Below are 17212 nucleotides of genomic sequence, written 5' to 3' on the forward strand. Positions count from 1 at the left end.
CGCGCTTGCAGAGCTGCGCCCTGGTGTCACACGTACGCAGCGCGTGACAGCTGATCGCTCCCGGTGTTTTAATATCCTTCTTTATTGTCATTCCCCAGCCTCCCTGCGTACATCGTCTTACCTCGTCAATAAAAATAACCGGGATAAATAAAGCCGCTCGCCTCCCTCCGCCGCAGCTCGGGGGGTTAGAGCGGCCCAGCGACGGTTTAGGCAGCAGTTTTACGGCACGCTGGCTCCAAGCTGTCTGCCGTGCAAAAGGAGAGCTCCCTTCCTCCTCCGGCTCGGCACGGTCCTGCACCCTGAGCGGCATCTTTGGTTCATCTAGTCTGACCTGCGGTTTCAAGTCAAAAAAATAATTTAGCTTAGTTGTCAGAGAGAAACAGTCAGCGCCGTCATTTCTCTTTGTCTTTCTTCTTGCTCTTTCTCTGGCTGCTCAGTTCGCTAAGCTTCTTGTCCAGGCGCCTCTGGAGATGGGCTCGCTTGGCCGGGTCCAGGGACTTGTCCTTGGAGCCGCTGCCGGCGTAGAGCACCCCTTCCCTGCTGAGCCGCTGCCGCGCGTGGCCCTTGGCCTTCTCCCCGCACCCGTGAACCTGCCAGAGAGAGAAGGGACGCTGGCGTCGGGCGCGAAACGGGGCCGAGCAGCAGCAGCCCTCCGCGGCAAGGAAGCGGAGCGCGGGGGCGCGGAGGGGAGCTAAGGCAGAGCAAGGCGCTTGAGGGAAGGCCTAATCGCTAACGGGGGCTCCCCGCGGGCTCAAGCCTTGGCTTGTGTTGTGGAGGGAATCAGCGGGGAGCCGGGAAGCGGAAGTTCCCTCGAACTCCTGCTCCGCTTTAGGCTCCTCGCAAGGAAATCGTGCCTGGGCAAGCCGGACGGGGACCGTTCCCCCGTTAAAACCATGCTGCCTGCCCAGCAGGGACCCGCGCGTGGGCCTACCTCCGGGATGTGATGGCTGAGGCAGTAGCGCCTGTTGCAGTGGAGGCACAGCTGGCCCAGGGTCGTAACGCTGGCTTTGCAGCGGGGGAAGCCGCACGTGTTGTCGGCTTTAACGGCAGCGGAAATCAGAGCATCGATGTCTTCTGCTGCCGCGCTGGCCGCTCCGGTTTGCTTTCCTGGGGGGAGAGCAGGGCAAGAGGCATTGAGCTGTTGGCTTCAAGGGAAGTGGAGACGAACTCAAACAACCCTGAGTCGGAGCCGCGACCAGCAAGAAGATGTACAGCTCTAGGAATTTGCCATTTGCAGCAACAGGGATGTCAGCCGCTGACCTGGTCGGCGAGAACAGGTCCTCCTGGCTCTGTTGTCACCTGCCTCCATGTTTAGGAGGCACCCAGGTGCTCTGCGGTGGGTCAGGTACCACCTGCAGTTGGTCTTCCTAGAGCTGGGAGCCTCCGATCTACCTCCCACCACTTGCTTCCTGGGAGCCGCTCCCCAACGCTGGTCTTAAGGCTAAAGAAATGTGCTTCCAGGCATCCAAACCCTCTCTTCCCCTGGATACCGGGGCCGGCAGAGGCACGTTCACACCCCTTCTCACATCTGGCCCATCTCTGTACTGAGGAGCACCAGAGACCCTTCTAAGAGCCATGTCCCATGCGCCACGCACACAAGTCCCAGCATCTGGAGGCAACAGCGCGAGGATCAAGCGCAACATCCATTCAAGCAAGGCCATCAATCGCACCGGTTAAAAAGGGCAGGACCTACCTTTGGCTTCGCTTTTGTCTTTCTTCCTGCCGCCACGCTGAGAGCCAGCAGCCAGCTCCTGCGCCTTCCTTGCCTCCTCCTCCTGCCTGGCCTTCTCCCTCTGCACTCTCTCCAGGTGCAGAGATTTGAGGTCCACTTTCCCCGAGGCCTCGCTGCTCCCCTCCTTCTCAGCAGGGCCAGGAGTCTCCCCGGCGGCGTCTTGCGGCCGAGGAGGGGGAAGCTGCTTGCCGGGGGCCGCAGCGGCGGGCAGCGAAGGGCCAGCGGGCTCTCTCTTGCGAACGCTGATGTAGCGATGCCTCCCTTCGCCGGCGCTCGCGTGCTGCAGCCCGTACTCCTCCGCCATCAGGTGGACCAGCAGCCGTTCGTGCGAATTGAGGGACGGAGGGAAAGCCAGCTGCGGCTCGCTGCTCTCCAGGAATGCCACCAGCATGGCCTTGAGTTTGTCTGCGGTGTCTTTCGGCCCTGGGCTCTCTACCCCAGGGCCGTTTGGGGAGAAACGCGCTTCTGGCTTTGGAGAAGCTGGTTTGGTAGCAGCTGGGTTGCGTTTCCGCGCCGGAGGCGGCTGCGGTTTGGGTCCAGACGCGGCGGGGAGCTTTGTGTCCTCCCGGCACTCGCTGTGGCCCTCGTGAGAGTAGTTCTCCGGCACGAGGTTGTCGAGGTACTCGAAGGCCGTGCGCACCTCCCCGTGCTGGCCGAAGTAATCCACGAGCCGCTTCAGAAAGGCTTGGTTGCTGACGGTGCGGGAGTCGCAGATAACAGCCACGTGGCGCCGGGCGCGGGTCACCGCTACGTTTATCCGCCGATCTTCGGCGAGAAAGCCCACTTCGCCTGCAAGAAGCAAACCAAGAATATCCTCAGGGTTACGGGGCACGGCGCATTGGGCTTTGGCCAACGGAGAGGCTCAAGTATCCGCTCTGGACCAACAGTGGTGCAGGGCTGACGCCAGGTCTTGATTTGGCCCAGATGATTGAGCTGTCGCTTGGCCTAAGGCTGGGAGTCAACATCTCCTGGGCTCTAGTCCTTGTCCCTGACTCACACCATGACCTTGGTCTTTCTGCCTTCATTTCACCACCTGCGAACCAGAGCTAGGAATCCCCAGTTAGCTCCCGGGGCTGGGGAAAGGACAGCTTGCACCCAAAGCACACGGAAAGGAGAAATATTTTACGGATGCTCCTGACTGGATGGCCCATGACATGAGATCAGCTTGGGACGCGGGAGCAAATGGATACGGAGCAATGGGAAGGCTCACCTTGCAAGAGAAGAGGAACCGCAGGTAGAAAAATATCCCCTGCTCCATGCAGTCCTCCCTGCCACCTGCCCCCAACCTTTCCACACGCGTAGGGTTAAAAATAGCAGACATGCAAGGAACTGGGCAAGGTTTGTCTCTGCTCCCTGGCTATTTTCTCAAAGAAAAGCAGTAAGAGCTAGCAAATGCCAAGATGACTCAGTGAGGATCAGCGAGCAAGAAGGGGAGCGTGGGCGGCCTGCAAGCTTCCAGCTCCTGGGGAGGAAGAGGCCAAGAGGGAAGAAATCAATGTCTCGGCCGACACGGTGACCTGCCCGGTTCTGTTTATGCCTGGCCTTGCTGGGGCTGCGCAATCGAGTTTGTGCTGTCTGCAAGGAGCAAAGCGTGGGTGATCCTCCTCGGCAGCTTAGGGAATGATTTCTAATCTCTCTGATGTGCTTTCTCCTGACGGCAGGGGCAAGTCCAGCTCCTTCGAGCCGGTTGGGGTTTCCTGCAGAGGGGCGGGCGCCACCAGTCGAGGTGTGTGGCCCCCTCTGAGCTGAGAAACGTGATTGCAAAAATGTGTGGGTTTCTCCAAAGGGTTTAAAAGGGTGCTAACAACAGCTATTGGGCCACAGCTGTGTCCAGGCACCATGAGAAGCTGCCTTGTGCCCTCAGCAGAGTGAGTGATCCCTGTATTGAATCTGAACGTCATCTGCTAGCTGCCCATGGGAACGGGGCTGGGGGACACATGCCATCATGGAGGCCAGCAGCTCCCTCTGAGCCACCCAGCCAAGGCGAGGTGAGTCACTCCTGAAAAACGGCTATTCTTAGCCCTGTCCCCACCTCCATTCTCCCCCCAGTGCTGCTTTTCTTGCTTCGGGCTTTCTTTAAAAAGAAAACAACCCACTCCTTCCAGGCATCCTTTCCCTGTTTTTCACTCTAGGCATCAGGACCCCCCCTGCCTGCCACACACACACACATATGGCGTCTCATCTCCCAAAGCATTGGCAGTGAAGATGGTGCTGCAAGGGATGTGTCTCGTTGTGGGCTGAAAAAGGGCAGTGAGCCGTGCACAGGAGAGAGGTGGTTCATGGTGCGATCCCACCGGCTCCACATGTGCCCCTCTGCTTGAGCTGGCTGACATGAAACCCTTCACTCCGGGCCAAGGGCTCCACCAAAGGAGCCTTAAGGCTTGAGGGCAGGAGCTTTTTCCAGCTATTAACTTTCACTGCAGCCACCGAGAGGGAAGAACTCGATTTTCCGCTCCAGATTTTGCTCCCAAAAGAAAAGTTTTCTACGCATGGTTTGTAATGCTAGCTGCTGCTCTCTTTGGGGAAGTGGCCCAAAATAGGCTCCAAACCCAAGGAACGAACCCCAGGTTTCCAGCTTTTGTGGGAAGCGCTTGGCACTCTAGTAAATGCGGTGCTAACCTGACGTTTGCCAAACTTAGGACCCCCATTTAAATAACTTTTGAGGCCTCAACAGCCAGGAAAGCTTCAAACTAAGCAGTGCTGGCTTCCTTTTTACCTGCTTCCTAGCATGGGAGCCTTCCTCTGCAATCGTGACAGCAAATGTATTAGTTTAAATAAGTAAATAAATAAAACCAAAAAGGAAGGTTGTTTCTGGTAAAGTCTTTCAGAGCAAAGCACCAGAGACCATAAGAGTTGCAATTAAAACACAGCATTTAGCAACGCGATGAGTGACCTTTTAACAACCGGCACGGCTCCTATTTCTTTCCTGTTTTCCACAAAGTAACTGAGCAAGCAGTGACTCCTTACCCTTCCTGTTGGATCTCACGAACGACAGGACCACTGCCTCTTTCTCTCTTCCCTGGAAACCATCAACTGATTTAATTTCCAGCTCTGGGTGCCTGTGGCAAAGGTGCTCCCTTAGCATGTCCACCTGAAAACCAAGCGTGTGATATATAGCTTTTAAAGAAAAGGGCAACGTGAAAAGGATTAAAATGGGATATGGTACTATTCTGGGAAAGTCCCCTTCTCTCAAACCCACATCTGCCAAAAGGCAAGTGTTGACCCCAGAGGTGGGGAATGGAAAATAGCCGACTCCTGATGCTGTCTCTGATACCACATCCCTCCGTGGCCTTGGGTGGCTTAACGTTTGAGAAGTTGGCCGCAAATTGATCAAAAGTTTGGCTCTGCTGACTTCTGCCAGGAAGAGCCTGGAGACCCTGTGGAGATGGTTTGGTCTTGCCCCCGGAGATGCCAAGGCTTTAATCCCCCTGGCGTGTTTGCTCCGCGTGTGCAGGGAAGGAGAGGGGGTGCCTGGAGGGGGGATTGTCTCACCTGGAGGTTGTAGGGAGCTACAACAGCAATGTCTTGGGCCTTCACGCCGGCTTCCACCAAAGCTTGGATGTGCAACCCGGCCAGCTGCACCTCACCTAGGGCACAAAGCAGATGGGAGCAGGGAAGCGGTGGGAACAGCCTGGCAGGCAGAGGCCGAAGGCGACCGCTTGCACAAGGCGGGTTGCTGCCCGCCTCTCTGGAGATCGGCCGCTTCTCATCAAGCTGGGGGAAAGGGAATACCATAGGATGCCCCTGGGTTATTCCCCATGGTGTAAGGGAGCTAGCAGCGCATCCAAGGGCTGGATCCCTTCAACAAGGAAAGGCTAAGGCGGCTCCTGCCTGCAGTCTGGCAGGTGTGGAGAAGCCAGACTAAATCTAGAAGAGCTAGTGGCATCCTTGAACAGAAAATCACAACCACCCACCACATTTTCAGCTCAAGTTCTGCTCGTCCTTTATCAGAACAGCTATGGAGCCTCACATTGAACTCAAGCTCCATAATGACCTATTTTTTAAGTCAGAAAGCAGGAAACGCGGTGCCTTGAGAGGAAGGGTGAGAAGATTTGTGGAGAAAAGCCACCCAAGGCTTTATGAAAGGAGTAGAGGACCAGTTCACCCAGGAAGCAGTTCTGAGCCACATCTACAGCCCCTCCAAAATGGGCTTGTGCTGCGTCTGTCCTTCTGCAAGGGGTATTCTCCACCCTGGCAACCCATGTAGGACAAGGCATCCGTCGCAGGGATCCTCCACCCTGGCCCGCTCCACAGCTCATGGGAAGCAGAGAAAGTCTCTGCGGGGGACGGAGGCGGCCGATGTGGCCGCCCACACGCTGTCATCGCCGCCGACTTGGAGTCCTTTGAGCTACGGAGGCTGCGGGATTTCCGGAGGAAACGATTTCTTGAATGAGCAAAGCTCCCCAGGGAGCTCACCTTCCCTCTGCTACCTGCTCGGGGAGGGGGGATTATTGCAGCTGGCGCCGTGGCCAGCCTGCAAGAGGCCGGGGAGCTCGGGCCATCGATTCCCGCCAACAAAATTGCCCGAATGTCAATACCTGGGTTCCCTTTGGACTGCTCGTCTTCCTCTTCCAGCTCAAACAGGCCGCAGCCGGCGGTGTCTATCAGCAGTAAGGGAATGGAAGTCTCTTCCGTAGGCGTGACGCCTGGCAGGTCCCTGTGCAAGGCATTGGGGAGAGGGGCAGTTAATAACACCGAAATAACAGCGAAGGGCCGATCGGGCATCCCGACAACCCAGCGACGACGGAGGGAAAACGCAGCCGTACGTCGCTTCCTAGGGACGAGGCTAAACCACCCCGAAGCGGAGAGCTGCTGGCCCCGCGGTGGCTCGCGCAGCCCGGCCAGCAGCGCCGAGAGCTTTCTCGCCGGTGATGTTACGTGGCCCGGCCGTTACGAACCGTAGCTGTCTGCAAGCCGAAGCAAGGGTACGGTATGTGGGTGTTTGCACCTCGCTTAAATGGCCTCAAACAGGAAAGATGTGCAAAGCCAGGGAGATGTGGCAGCTGCTTTCCGCTTTTAAGGCGCTGAGTGGGGGGAGACGGCGCCTGCAGTATTAGCGGAGATTTGACAGCAGTGCTATTGGGCAAGAGAAGAAAGCCCAGCACAGGGAACCACAGAGGAATTGGGTTTTAACATCGTTTCTACATCCGAAGCAGCTGTATTCCAAAAAAAAAAAAAAAAAAAAAATCCATGTTTTAATACCCAAGGAAGTGTCTTGCTCAATTCAGAGCCTAGCAAGAGGATGGGAGAGGGAGCGGGGGGGAATGCAAAGCCCACAAGACAGCTCCAAAATATGGACGTGGCAGGGCCAAGCATGCGGACGCTAACGGGGCAAGGCCGAAGGAGCGGACAAGCGCAGGTTGGGGGTTACGGCAGCAGCACGAGGCCCCAGCCTGGACTGGCCGGCTGCTGCGCTTGGAGCTGCACGTCGCATACCAGTCAGGGAGAGCTGTGGCTCCAAAGGGTCTGCAAGTAAACGCGGCACATGGCAAGTGGTCAAAAAGAAGGATTAGCCCCAAGGGACAACCAGGGAAGCACGACCCTGGCCCCCGTGGCTTTCGCGGGATTTGGAGGAGCCGCGGGTTTCCGGTTCAGAACGCGGCCCTGGCCGCAGCCTCTCGTCTCCGGGACTCCTGGTGCTGCAGGTCTGCTCCTCTGCATTTGTATGCCATCGCTTGCCTTTGCTTCCAGCGAACTCTGAACGCTTCTCGCTCCATCAACAACAACAGACTCCTCTGTTGATTGAAACTCATATTTCTCCTGTCTGAAGCTACTCCTGCCGTAATGCACGGCTGGGAAGGTATGGGGACCAGCACAGCTACACCAGGGAGCCAAAACCTCTGCAAAAGAGCCCAGGATGCACCTTCCCCATCCTACAGCGAAGCAGGGCAGAGGCAGGTCCTGAGCCCAAGGGAAAACTCTTCCCCTAGCTGCTGGGACTGGTCGGTGATTGAATTTGGATGGACACACGAGGTACCTTCCCCATCTCCATGGACCGCAGGGACTAGCAATCAACTTTCCTTTCCACAGATCTCCTCTGGAGCAGGGCCACCTCCACTTGCGCATCAGCATATTCCCTCCCCTGCAGAGAGCAAGATGGGTTTCTTTCTCTTTGTAATACAAAGACTTAATAGGTTTCCCATTTCTTTAATACCTGCCCTGCTTGCTGCCCTGTCACTGGCCACTTCTATGCAGACCAGAGGCTTTGGGGGAAAAAAAGCCCAGTTCTCCATGTAGCTAATCCTGATTCTTTGCCTACTCGTGGTGGCCACGGAAAGCCCTTGCAGCATCTCTCAGTGCCAGGAACAATCTCAACCACAGGAACATTGCTTTGGAGGAGTAATTATCCACATAAATTTTTCAGGGCAGAGAATTCATGCTCATTTAAGGCAGAGAGATTGCAGCAGAACAGGCTGTTACCTTGAAGAAAAGCTCTCCAGCGCTTTGCTAACCCTTGGGGATGAGGCAGTTCTCCCAACTGCTGCAAATCGCTGCAGGCATGGATTTTTGTTCCAGGAGAGATTCTTGCTCTGTAATCACAAATCATGCTGTCACTGCAGCCAGATGCTGGATCCAGGCTCAATGTGCTACCCCAGGGCACCTGGGGACCTCGTGCTTCCTCTGGGATTGCAGCCGGGTGATTTACACGTCACAGCCGAGGGATATTCTGTCTTCTGAGCGTCTTCTGGGGCACGTGCTGTTGGGGGTATTTCCCGCACGTTCCTCGCTCAGTGAGGGGATGTTAGCGCCAAAAAAAAAAAGCGCTAAGAGAAGGGACACCCAGCACATTAATTAGATAAAAACTGACAGCAGAAACTGCTCGTGATTTTTTTTCAAACCACTTTCTCAGGGGAATGAGTCACAGACTTGGAATGTGGAAAACGCTGCTTGCAGCTTCCTGAACTTGAGTCTGGAGATGTGTGGGGATTTCTCATGTGCTGGGCCACCTGCTTCAGAAAGAAGGGAGATTTGGGAAGAAGGACTTTGCCCCCTTGGAAATGCTCAGCCCTTGAAAAGATGCTGCAGGACACCAAAGATTCCCTTTTTGACAAAACACAAATCTATTTATCAGGAAACCCAGTTAATTCTAGTTAGGTATTCCCTCTCTGCCATTAATGCTAATTATTTCTGCTGGGGGAGGATGCCTAAAAGCAGATACCAGCAGGTTGTCCACTGTCGTAGTGACCTGTAGAGATCAGCAACTGCACCCCAAGGATCTCCCCATGCACAGTGGATGAAGAGACCCTTTGGGAATGGGAAGCTGTCTCTAGCAAGTGATGGTCTCGGAGTATACCCAGAATATTCCCGGCTCCTGCCTTCTTTAAAAGTCAAAATTTTAAAGTACAAAGACAGCATTTGATGCTGGAGGAATCACTAAGAGATCACAGACCAAGCATTCCAGACTGCCTCCGAGTTCAGAGCAGAAGATGGTCAGGAATACAGAGTCCTTCAGAGCAGAACTGTAATACTTTCAGAGACCAGTATTTATGCTTTTTCCAGTAGAGGAGATGAGATTTAAATCAACAACGCTGCTCAGAGAAAGGCTGCAGTGGGAGCTCAGCCTTGCTATTAGACATTGGGGATGCTACCCAGCTTAGTTATCATGAGCGAAGGCCCCCAGGAATCGGGCTTTACAAGTTCAGCTGCACCGAAGACTCCCTGCCACCATTTTGTAGCACAAGGTATTTTTATAAATACAACAGACGATGCCTGGACCTCCTCCCAGCCACACGTCTCAAAACTTGGACACCCTACTTAAACTTTCACCTCTCTCCAAAAGCGGCACCAAGGTCCTTGCGATTTCAATGCTTGAATGTAACCTTCTGGACTGGCTTTGCCAATGCTGGAGCTGGAGCAGGGATTATGGTTGGGATCACTACAAGGCTCCCTGTTTACAGAGCACCTCTGAAGCCTACATCCAGTCAGATCTTCCTCCAGAGGAAGATCTCTGAATGCATTCAGCAGAGATGGAAATCCTCCTCCTCGCACCGGGCCAAGCTTTGGGATTGTCCATGTTCCTTGGCCATCACCTGCCAGCCCATGGGAAGGATACAAGAAAAAGTTGCAAACCCAGTGTTTGCGTGTTAAATGCTGTAGCTGCAATTGCAGCTGCTGGCCAAGCTCTGACCGCTTTTTAGGATGTGCAAGTGGGCACTCTCCAGCCTTCTCTAGGATACTTCTGCTTAAGTCAGCTTTTCTTGGGAGAAAAGAGAGTGAAACCTATTTACTTCTTGCTCAGGAAGGGGATTAAGCAAATCATTTGGCTTAAGCCACCACCAGGCATGAGACGGTCACTAATACCATAAAAGGATCTGCACCAGCAACTTAAATGTAAGATCATACTCTAATAAAGCCCCTGCATTACCTGGTCTTCTGCAGAAGCACAGAAACTGTACGTGGTCTTGCACCTGAACTGAGGACTGCTGTATTCATGTGCTGTATCGGCAGGACTGTGGACTAGCAGATTTGATTGCAGGTTCAGAAACCGCTGTTTGCGGGATAAGGCCCTGAGCAGGCAACTAAGCTGCACTGTGGGCTGGGAAGAGAGTGGGACACTCATTCCTCCATCAACTATAAAAATAAACCGGCTCATTAGCATAACAAAGTCAGCTAACTTCAACTTTTCAATAAGCTTCTAATGTTAATGGTTTCAAACCATTTTGCCTGGGGTTCTTCATCAGTATTTTTAAATTACAAAGTTAAATGGAAAAAAAAAAAGCGAGGCAAGGAACAAGAACAATCAAGGAGAACGTTTTGGATAGCGCCGATTCTGGAATTAGGTCCATACGGCTCAGCTATTGCTGAATGAGGCCCATGCATCTCAGCTGAGCTCCTGCTGGCACAGTTGAACTCGCAGAAAGATATCTTGTCCACTCCTATCTACAGAATCCAATGGGCGCACTCATATATAAATATATACATATGTACACATAGACATATATAAACCAAGATGGAAGTCTGCATTGCTTCACTGATGCAGGCTGGGCTGAAGATCTGACAGTCCTGAAGCCATGACACACAGCAAACTGATAAAAGCAGAAGTCCTGCTGGCTGCCACGGGTGTAGATGAGGGTCTGAGCACCCTGCCAGCGCTGTCTCACGTACAGAGCTCTCCCTTTGTGTCTGGGCATAGGTTCCTACCTCATGGTGTTGTCCACAAATGAGCTTATTTCAAAACAAGCATGATAAGTTGGCCTCTCCAGCTATTTTCATCCAAAACAGGAGCCACTATGAAATGGAAGGAGTCTAGAGGAATATCAGTTTTTCAAACTCCTAAGTACTTGCATTTAAAAAAAAGCATTGCTAAAAATACAGAGGCACCATGCAGACAAGCGCTGCGATATCTTGCACTCCTCCGAGTCCAACAGAGAGAGTTAATGTTTTCCCATCCGCCTCTCAGAACGGTGCTGCCTGCAGTTTTAAAAAGCACCGATTACTGCCAGCGACGGCTTGTGTCAGCAAACACCGGCCCATCCCAGGATGCAGTGGAAATGAAATGCTGGTCGCTTCTTTTAAATTACCAAAGAAAGGGTAAACCGCTGCAGACAAATGGATCTGATGCTGTCAGACCTACCTCAGATGCTCTCTTAGCAATAAGACTCTCCAAGCGAGAAGGGGGTGTCGCTTTCTAACGGCACAAATTTGATGTTGATTTTGGGGCCAAAGATGGGCTACACAGTGGCCCATGTAAGGACGTACTTTGTTTCATCATTTATCACACCAAAGGAGTAAATGGAAGATAACCATGTATGGTTTCTTGTTTCATAAGAAACAGGACAACCCAAATCAGTGATTCCTCAGTGAAATAAAGGATGAAACAGAAATGTTATCGCAGGAGGATCCTGCAGGGCCAGGAGGGATGGAAAACTCCATCGTGGGGATATGGACAAGCTCCACATGCACTCGGGAGAAAAAGACATCGCTGCGCAGATAAACCAGCGAAAAGCGAGGCGCTTACTTGAGCAAATGCTGGGCTACCGCCGGGTGGGCGGTGAGCCGGCCGCTGTACATCTCCGAGGAAGCCCACTGCATGATGGCCTGGTGCATGCGGTACTGCACCGTCAGCATCCTCGTGGCCTTCTCCCCGTACCTCTCTATGAGACGCTCCATCAAGCTGAGTGAAAGGCCCTTGGCAGCAGCCCTGCAGGGAAAAAAAACGGGTCAGAAGCCGAGTCTAGATGTCTGTTCTTACTTCTTAAAACATTCGGTGTCAACGCAGCCAGACCTCGCTAGCATTTTATCAAGACACTTGACGCTAAAGCTTTCTCATTACTCCTTGGCCACTCACCCGAGACTAACACACTAATGCGTTCTAGTGCTTATTGCTTTATTATCCCATTAAGAAAACCAACACTCCATCATTTATGGCAAAGGTCTGCTGCTTATTTCTGTGACACAAATTAATAAAACACCTAATGAAATAAGCCTTCCAGGAGCCTAATTGCCTTCTCCTTGCCATGCAGAAAGGGTTTGATAGAGGTATCGCATCCTTCCGAGGAGGAAGGACAAGCATCCCTGTGCTTTGATTGTGGATTTTGAGCATTTCAGAGCATAAATTTTTTTCATCCTGTGCATGAAGTGCCTTGTACAAGGCTGCGGCGAGCGGTTCTGGTTGCTCCCAAAGCACTGTGAGCAAGTGTGACAGTGATGAAACGATGCAGGAGAACAGCTAGGGAAAATGATTCCCTCGGAGGCTAAAGGCCACAGCACGCATCCAATTTCTGCTGTTGGGAAGCATTACATTAGTACATGGAAGCACAGCAAGCGTCTTGTTTGCCGCACTGGCCAGGCCTGTCATGTTAACAACAGGGCACTTGGTAAATATAACAAGAGGCTGCAAATTCATTAAAACTGCAGAAGAGAAAATTGAGGGTAGATCTTTCCGAGGAGAGATGTCGCCTCTGATTAGCTGACCTTCTTGCTAAATGGCAGAATGCAGCACCCGTAAAAAAGGGTCATAAACTGGGAATGATCACAGCAGCGGGACCTCAGAGATAGTGCTGCTTTTTCAAAGGCTTTTCCAACATAATGACCATGAAACAACACACGCAGCCCCAGAAGCTGGGAGAAGGGCTGTTCAGAGTCGCAGTAATATTCTGTATTACTGAATGGAGGTTTCCAGCCGTGCGGTACTTTCGGCTGCTGACTGAGATGGACCACCAGGCCTTTCCAGCTCCAGCAAACATGTTTGCTCCAGCCACGGCATGGATGTACTTAAATGGGTATTCCTGCTCCCAGCTGAGGGTACGGGAGAAAAGGAGACTAGGCAGAGTGAGGGGAAGAGCAGAGTTGTGGGGCTGCGATCTGGCTCCACTTATCTGGATTTATATTTCTTCCTTCCAGGCTCACGACCAGCCGGGAAGTCACTGGCAGCCTGATCCTCCCCAGCTCTGCTCGGTCCCATGGGGCTCTCGAAAAGGCAGGCTTGACCTCAAAGGCAAGGAGGGAAGGAAGCAGTTTTAATAAAGAGAGTTCGTCCGCCGCATTAATCCCATCAGGCAAGTCAAACGAGGAGCACGTGGTCCCCAACCAGGAGCTGGGGCATGGCTCGGCTGAGCAATACAAAAATAAAATGCTGCCAAAGGCTCAAAGGGATTCAGCAAGGTAAACAGCCCTTACCAACTGAAAGGTATCTCCCCTTTGATTTTGTCCTTTACTCCCCTCCCTCGGCTCACAAGTTCTTGCAAACCTAGGATCAAATCTAGAACTGATTTTATACAGAACCGGCAGCAGAAACCTGTGTTTTTTTAACACCAAGTGATAAACATGCTGAGGTATTTCTTCTAAGAATATATCATAAAGCATGGGGCAGGCATTAAAACTCACAGCAAGCCTTGGAAAAAATACCTTTCAATACACTAACAGCAGAGTTTCCACTGCAGGGATCTACATGAGCATATATATTGAATTAATAATGAGGATATTAAACTGCTTGCGATATTTCACCTGTTAATAAATTTCCTATTATTTTACAGCGTAATTACTTCCTACAACAGTCGATTTCTATGCCAACAAAATCCCAGAGCCAAAGCTTTTAAGTATCAATTGCTTTAGGGCAATGAAATTGGGAGGGGAGGTTGGACAGACAGACTCACACTCCTAACGCTCAGGAATTTTCTCCTCTGAAGTAAAGCTAGGAAAGCTAAGACTATCCAAACAAGCCCCCGGCAGCTAGTCTCTGGCTCAGGTACAAGAGGAGACTGCGCTTTGCCTGGATCCACCTTCCTGTGAGCACCAGCACTGCGGAAGGATGAGGCCCTTACACAGCTGCGCTGTATAGGTAAGGTGTCATCACCCAGCCTTTGGAGGAAACTTTGCAAATCAACAGTGATATCTATAGCCAAGTGGAACCAAGTATTTCAAGGGCTCTTGTGCCCACTGTGGCGTGAAACACCCTTTTTGGGCCAGGCGTGACGAGCCAGCCTGCCACGTAGGCGTCGAGAGTCATTACTGGGGGAACAAGTGGGAAATCTCCCATCGAGTGATGGAGCTGTACCTTCAATCTTTTTTTTTAATTATTCGCTGGATAGCTGCTCTCCTCCCTCAGACACAGAAAGTGATGTTGGCTTGACTCGCATTTCCACTGCACATCACCGAACGTGGACAGCCGAGTCAAGAGAAGGGATGTCAGCCCACCTCGAGAGCCCTTAATGTCAAAAACATGCTGAGGCTGTGGTGGACATGCAAAGCATTAGCTATCCTCTGCTTTGCGCTCTGGGCTTTGGTACGCTCGTATAGGTTTAAGAAGTCTCACAAATGGAGGTGAAGCACTAAGTGAGGCTGTGCAGGACGCCCCCTTTCTCTGGATATTGCCTTTATAAAGCCTTGCAAATATGAACACTCATCAACAACCTCATATCAAATATGAGGGAAGAAGGCAGCTTGCTATTTCTGTCCGTGGAGGCTACCAAAGAAAACTAAGGGCTGGTATTTGCTATAGAGTGATGGAGTGAAAGCAAATTTGTTTGGACCTGACATGCAAAGTATCAAACTCCTAAGCACAGAGGACCAGCACAGGGATTTCAGGCCAAACAGGACCACTAAAGATGCCCAGGCTCATCTAAGAAACAAGTCGAGAGGAAGGGGTCTGATAATCATCTGCAGATATCTGAAGAGTGTAAAAACAAATAAATAAACCAAAGCCCTGATGTGGAGACAGATTAATTAGGATGACAGAAAAAGACTGAATGAGGACTAAAATGAAAATGAGGAGAACACATGTTCCTGCCAGACAGCAGAAAGTGTCCTGACATGGAGATGCGCTCTGGGACTGGGCCAAAACCCAGGCGGAGGCTTGAAGCTGCTGTCAGTGAGCTTGGGAGAGGATGGTCAAGAGGGGAACAGCCTCAGGCTGGTGTTCACCATTGCTGCGACCTCTTTCTGGAGAAATGCATCCAGCATGGACAAGATCTAGGCAAATGTACTGTAAGATGTGCATGGGGCAGCTACTGACCTTATGATGTATGAAAACCAGGAGGACAAATTGTTTCTTGGGAAGACAACCCAATAATGATGGGTTTTGTCAACAGAGTTGAGGGGGAAGAATGGCAGCTTCGGGTGTTACGTTTTCCCACCTTTCTCACCAGGTCTGATGCCACACTGCTGGCCTGCCCTGGCCACACAGGACTCCTCCCCATGGGGAGGGCTCAGCTCAGCCGGTTGCAAGACCTCTGCCCGTGTCTCAGTTGCTTGCTTCTCTTCATCCGGAGCTAAAAGGCAGGTAAGTCAAAGGGAAGGGGAGAAGCATCCTTTGGCCCCCTCACCAAAACTACGTCAGCCTCAAGCGGAAAAAGCGTTGCAAAACGCACCCTACAAACGCTGAGCGCAGGGAGAAAAAAGCCAATAATAAAAAGGTCATAACAGCTCCGGGGCACCCATTAGGTTGGGGACAGCACTGCAGACAGGGCCTGGCTCCCGGAGCTGGACACAAGCCACGGGGAAGCCTGGCTGCGTGACTGCACTTGTAGTATCGCACCTATGAAGCATAACGGCATTCCTGTTTAGTAAAGGCTTCCGACTTAAGCAGGACCAGCTTCACATCTCATAGTAACAGACGATCCTTCTGGCAGCCCAGATTCATGCCAGCTAACTTTAGACCCTTCACTGAGGCCCCCAAAATAGGAGTCCACCCACTCCGGGTCTGCTGTCATCAATGGAGGAAGAGAGGCAGGTAGGCGGGAGGGTTTGACTTGTTTCCTGGGTGAATCATCCCTTGGAAACGCTCTTGTCTTCCCATTAACCAGGGAGGGAGCCAGCGGGTGATTCGGCTCCTTAATTAGTCCTCTGGAAATACCTAACACCACGTAGACAGGAGCAATCTGCCTTTGCGTCTCATCTCACAGACTGCAGAGACCACAATTGCGCAAAGCGCTCTCCAGCATCTGTTTTAGTTGCATCGTGAAGGGGGCCTCTGCTGCAAAGAGTAGAAGTGTGATATGTGCCATGTTCGATAAAGCAAATGCTTTTACTTGTGCGGCAATTAAACAACACCAGAGTTCAGATTGTAAAGAAAAGAGCTAATTACGTTTAACGGAGTTTAAAGGAAAAATAATTAGATTTTTCGTAATAAATTGTTCTAATTGATCAATATTTGCAATTAATTAGGAGGGCTATCAAGTCATATTGTCAGCTACTCCAGCTGGAGCTCACTGACATTTTTTCCACTCCCAAGCTAATGCTTGCTGGAGGCTTTCACTAGATAACAAGAGCGCTTTAAAAGAAAAACTACTTTCCGTCAGCATTACACAATTTTACCTTCAACCAGGACAACACGCCTCATCTCAGCTTTCTTTCTGCAGGACAAGGTACTCTGCATTACTCTGCTTTGGCTCTACAGAGACTGCAAAGTTGTGAGGGATGCACTGGTATGTTGGAGGTGTAGGAGATGTTCGGTCTTTCTTATCTCATTATGAGATCTTATCTAATAAGACGAAATCTTGCTATTAAGAAAACCTTGGCCTCATCATTGAAGTTAATGGCATCTCAGCTGCTGAGGGAGACATCCATCATGGAGATGAAGAGGTGGCCTTCATCGCACGGAGGTTTTGCTGATGACAGCCAAAGGTGAGTGCACGCAATGCCCCCTCCTGAGTGTCGGCCAGGCAGGGAGGGAGCACTGCAGCAGTAGCTGACAGTGAAAAGAGCAGTTTCTGAGGGAAGGAAGAGATGTCCACAGCTGCGAAGCTCCAGGAGCAGCCAAGGGTCCAAGCCCAAGGACTCCTGTGACTCTCCGGGGAAGTGTCCATCAACAGAGAGGCCTAAGAAAGAGGATGGCTGAGGGCTCGAGCGGGCAGCTGATTCTCACCACCACCACCTACAACAGCTTGAGCAATGGGCAAAGCTTTAAAATAACCATTTTTAATTAACTTCACTTAATAAAACGCCAACCTATAGAAGTAAGTGAAAGGACAGGAAAGATGGGCTCATAGACAAACGCCAGGCTGGGGCTCAAGAGACCTTGCTCAGACCTTGATGCCATCA

The 17212-nt window shown here is 51.8% G+C and overlaps 1 protein-coding gene across 1 annotated transcript in view; it reads right to left on the reverse strand.

The window, feature by feature from the left end:
* Nucleotides 1-242: 242 nt before the first annotated feature.
* The window catches only part of IGHMBP2 (immunoglobulin mu DNA binding protein 2), a 40746-nt gene continuing 23776 nt past the window's right edge, over nt 243-17212 (reverse strand). Inside the window, exons 9-15 of the mRNA XM_067295920.1 lie at nt 11691-11873; nt 6271-6389; nt 5225-5319; nt 4700-4823; nt 1694-2521; nt 932-1107; nt 243-590 (exon numbers count right to left, since the gene is read on the reverse strand). Of these exons, the coding sequence (XP_067152021.1) occupies nt 393-590; nt 932-1107; nt 1694-2521; nt 4700-4823; nt 5225-5319; nt 6271-6389; nt 11691-11873 (1723 nt within the window). The 3' untranslated portion in view covers nt 243-392. The remainder of the gene's footprint in view (nt 591-931; nt 1108-1693; nt 2522-4699; nt 4824-5224; nt 5320-6270; nt 6390-11690; nt 11874-17212) is intronic.

Source organism: Apteryx mantelli, chromosome 4 (genome assembly GCF_036417845.1).
Source record: "Apteryx mantelli isolate bAptMan1 chromosome 4, bAptMan1.hap1, whole genome shotgun sequence".
Classification (NCBI taxonomy): Eukaryota; Metazoa; Chordata; class Aves; order Apterygiformes; family Apterygidae; genus Apteryx; species Apteryx mantelli.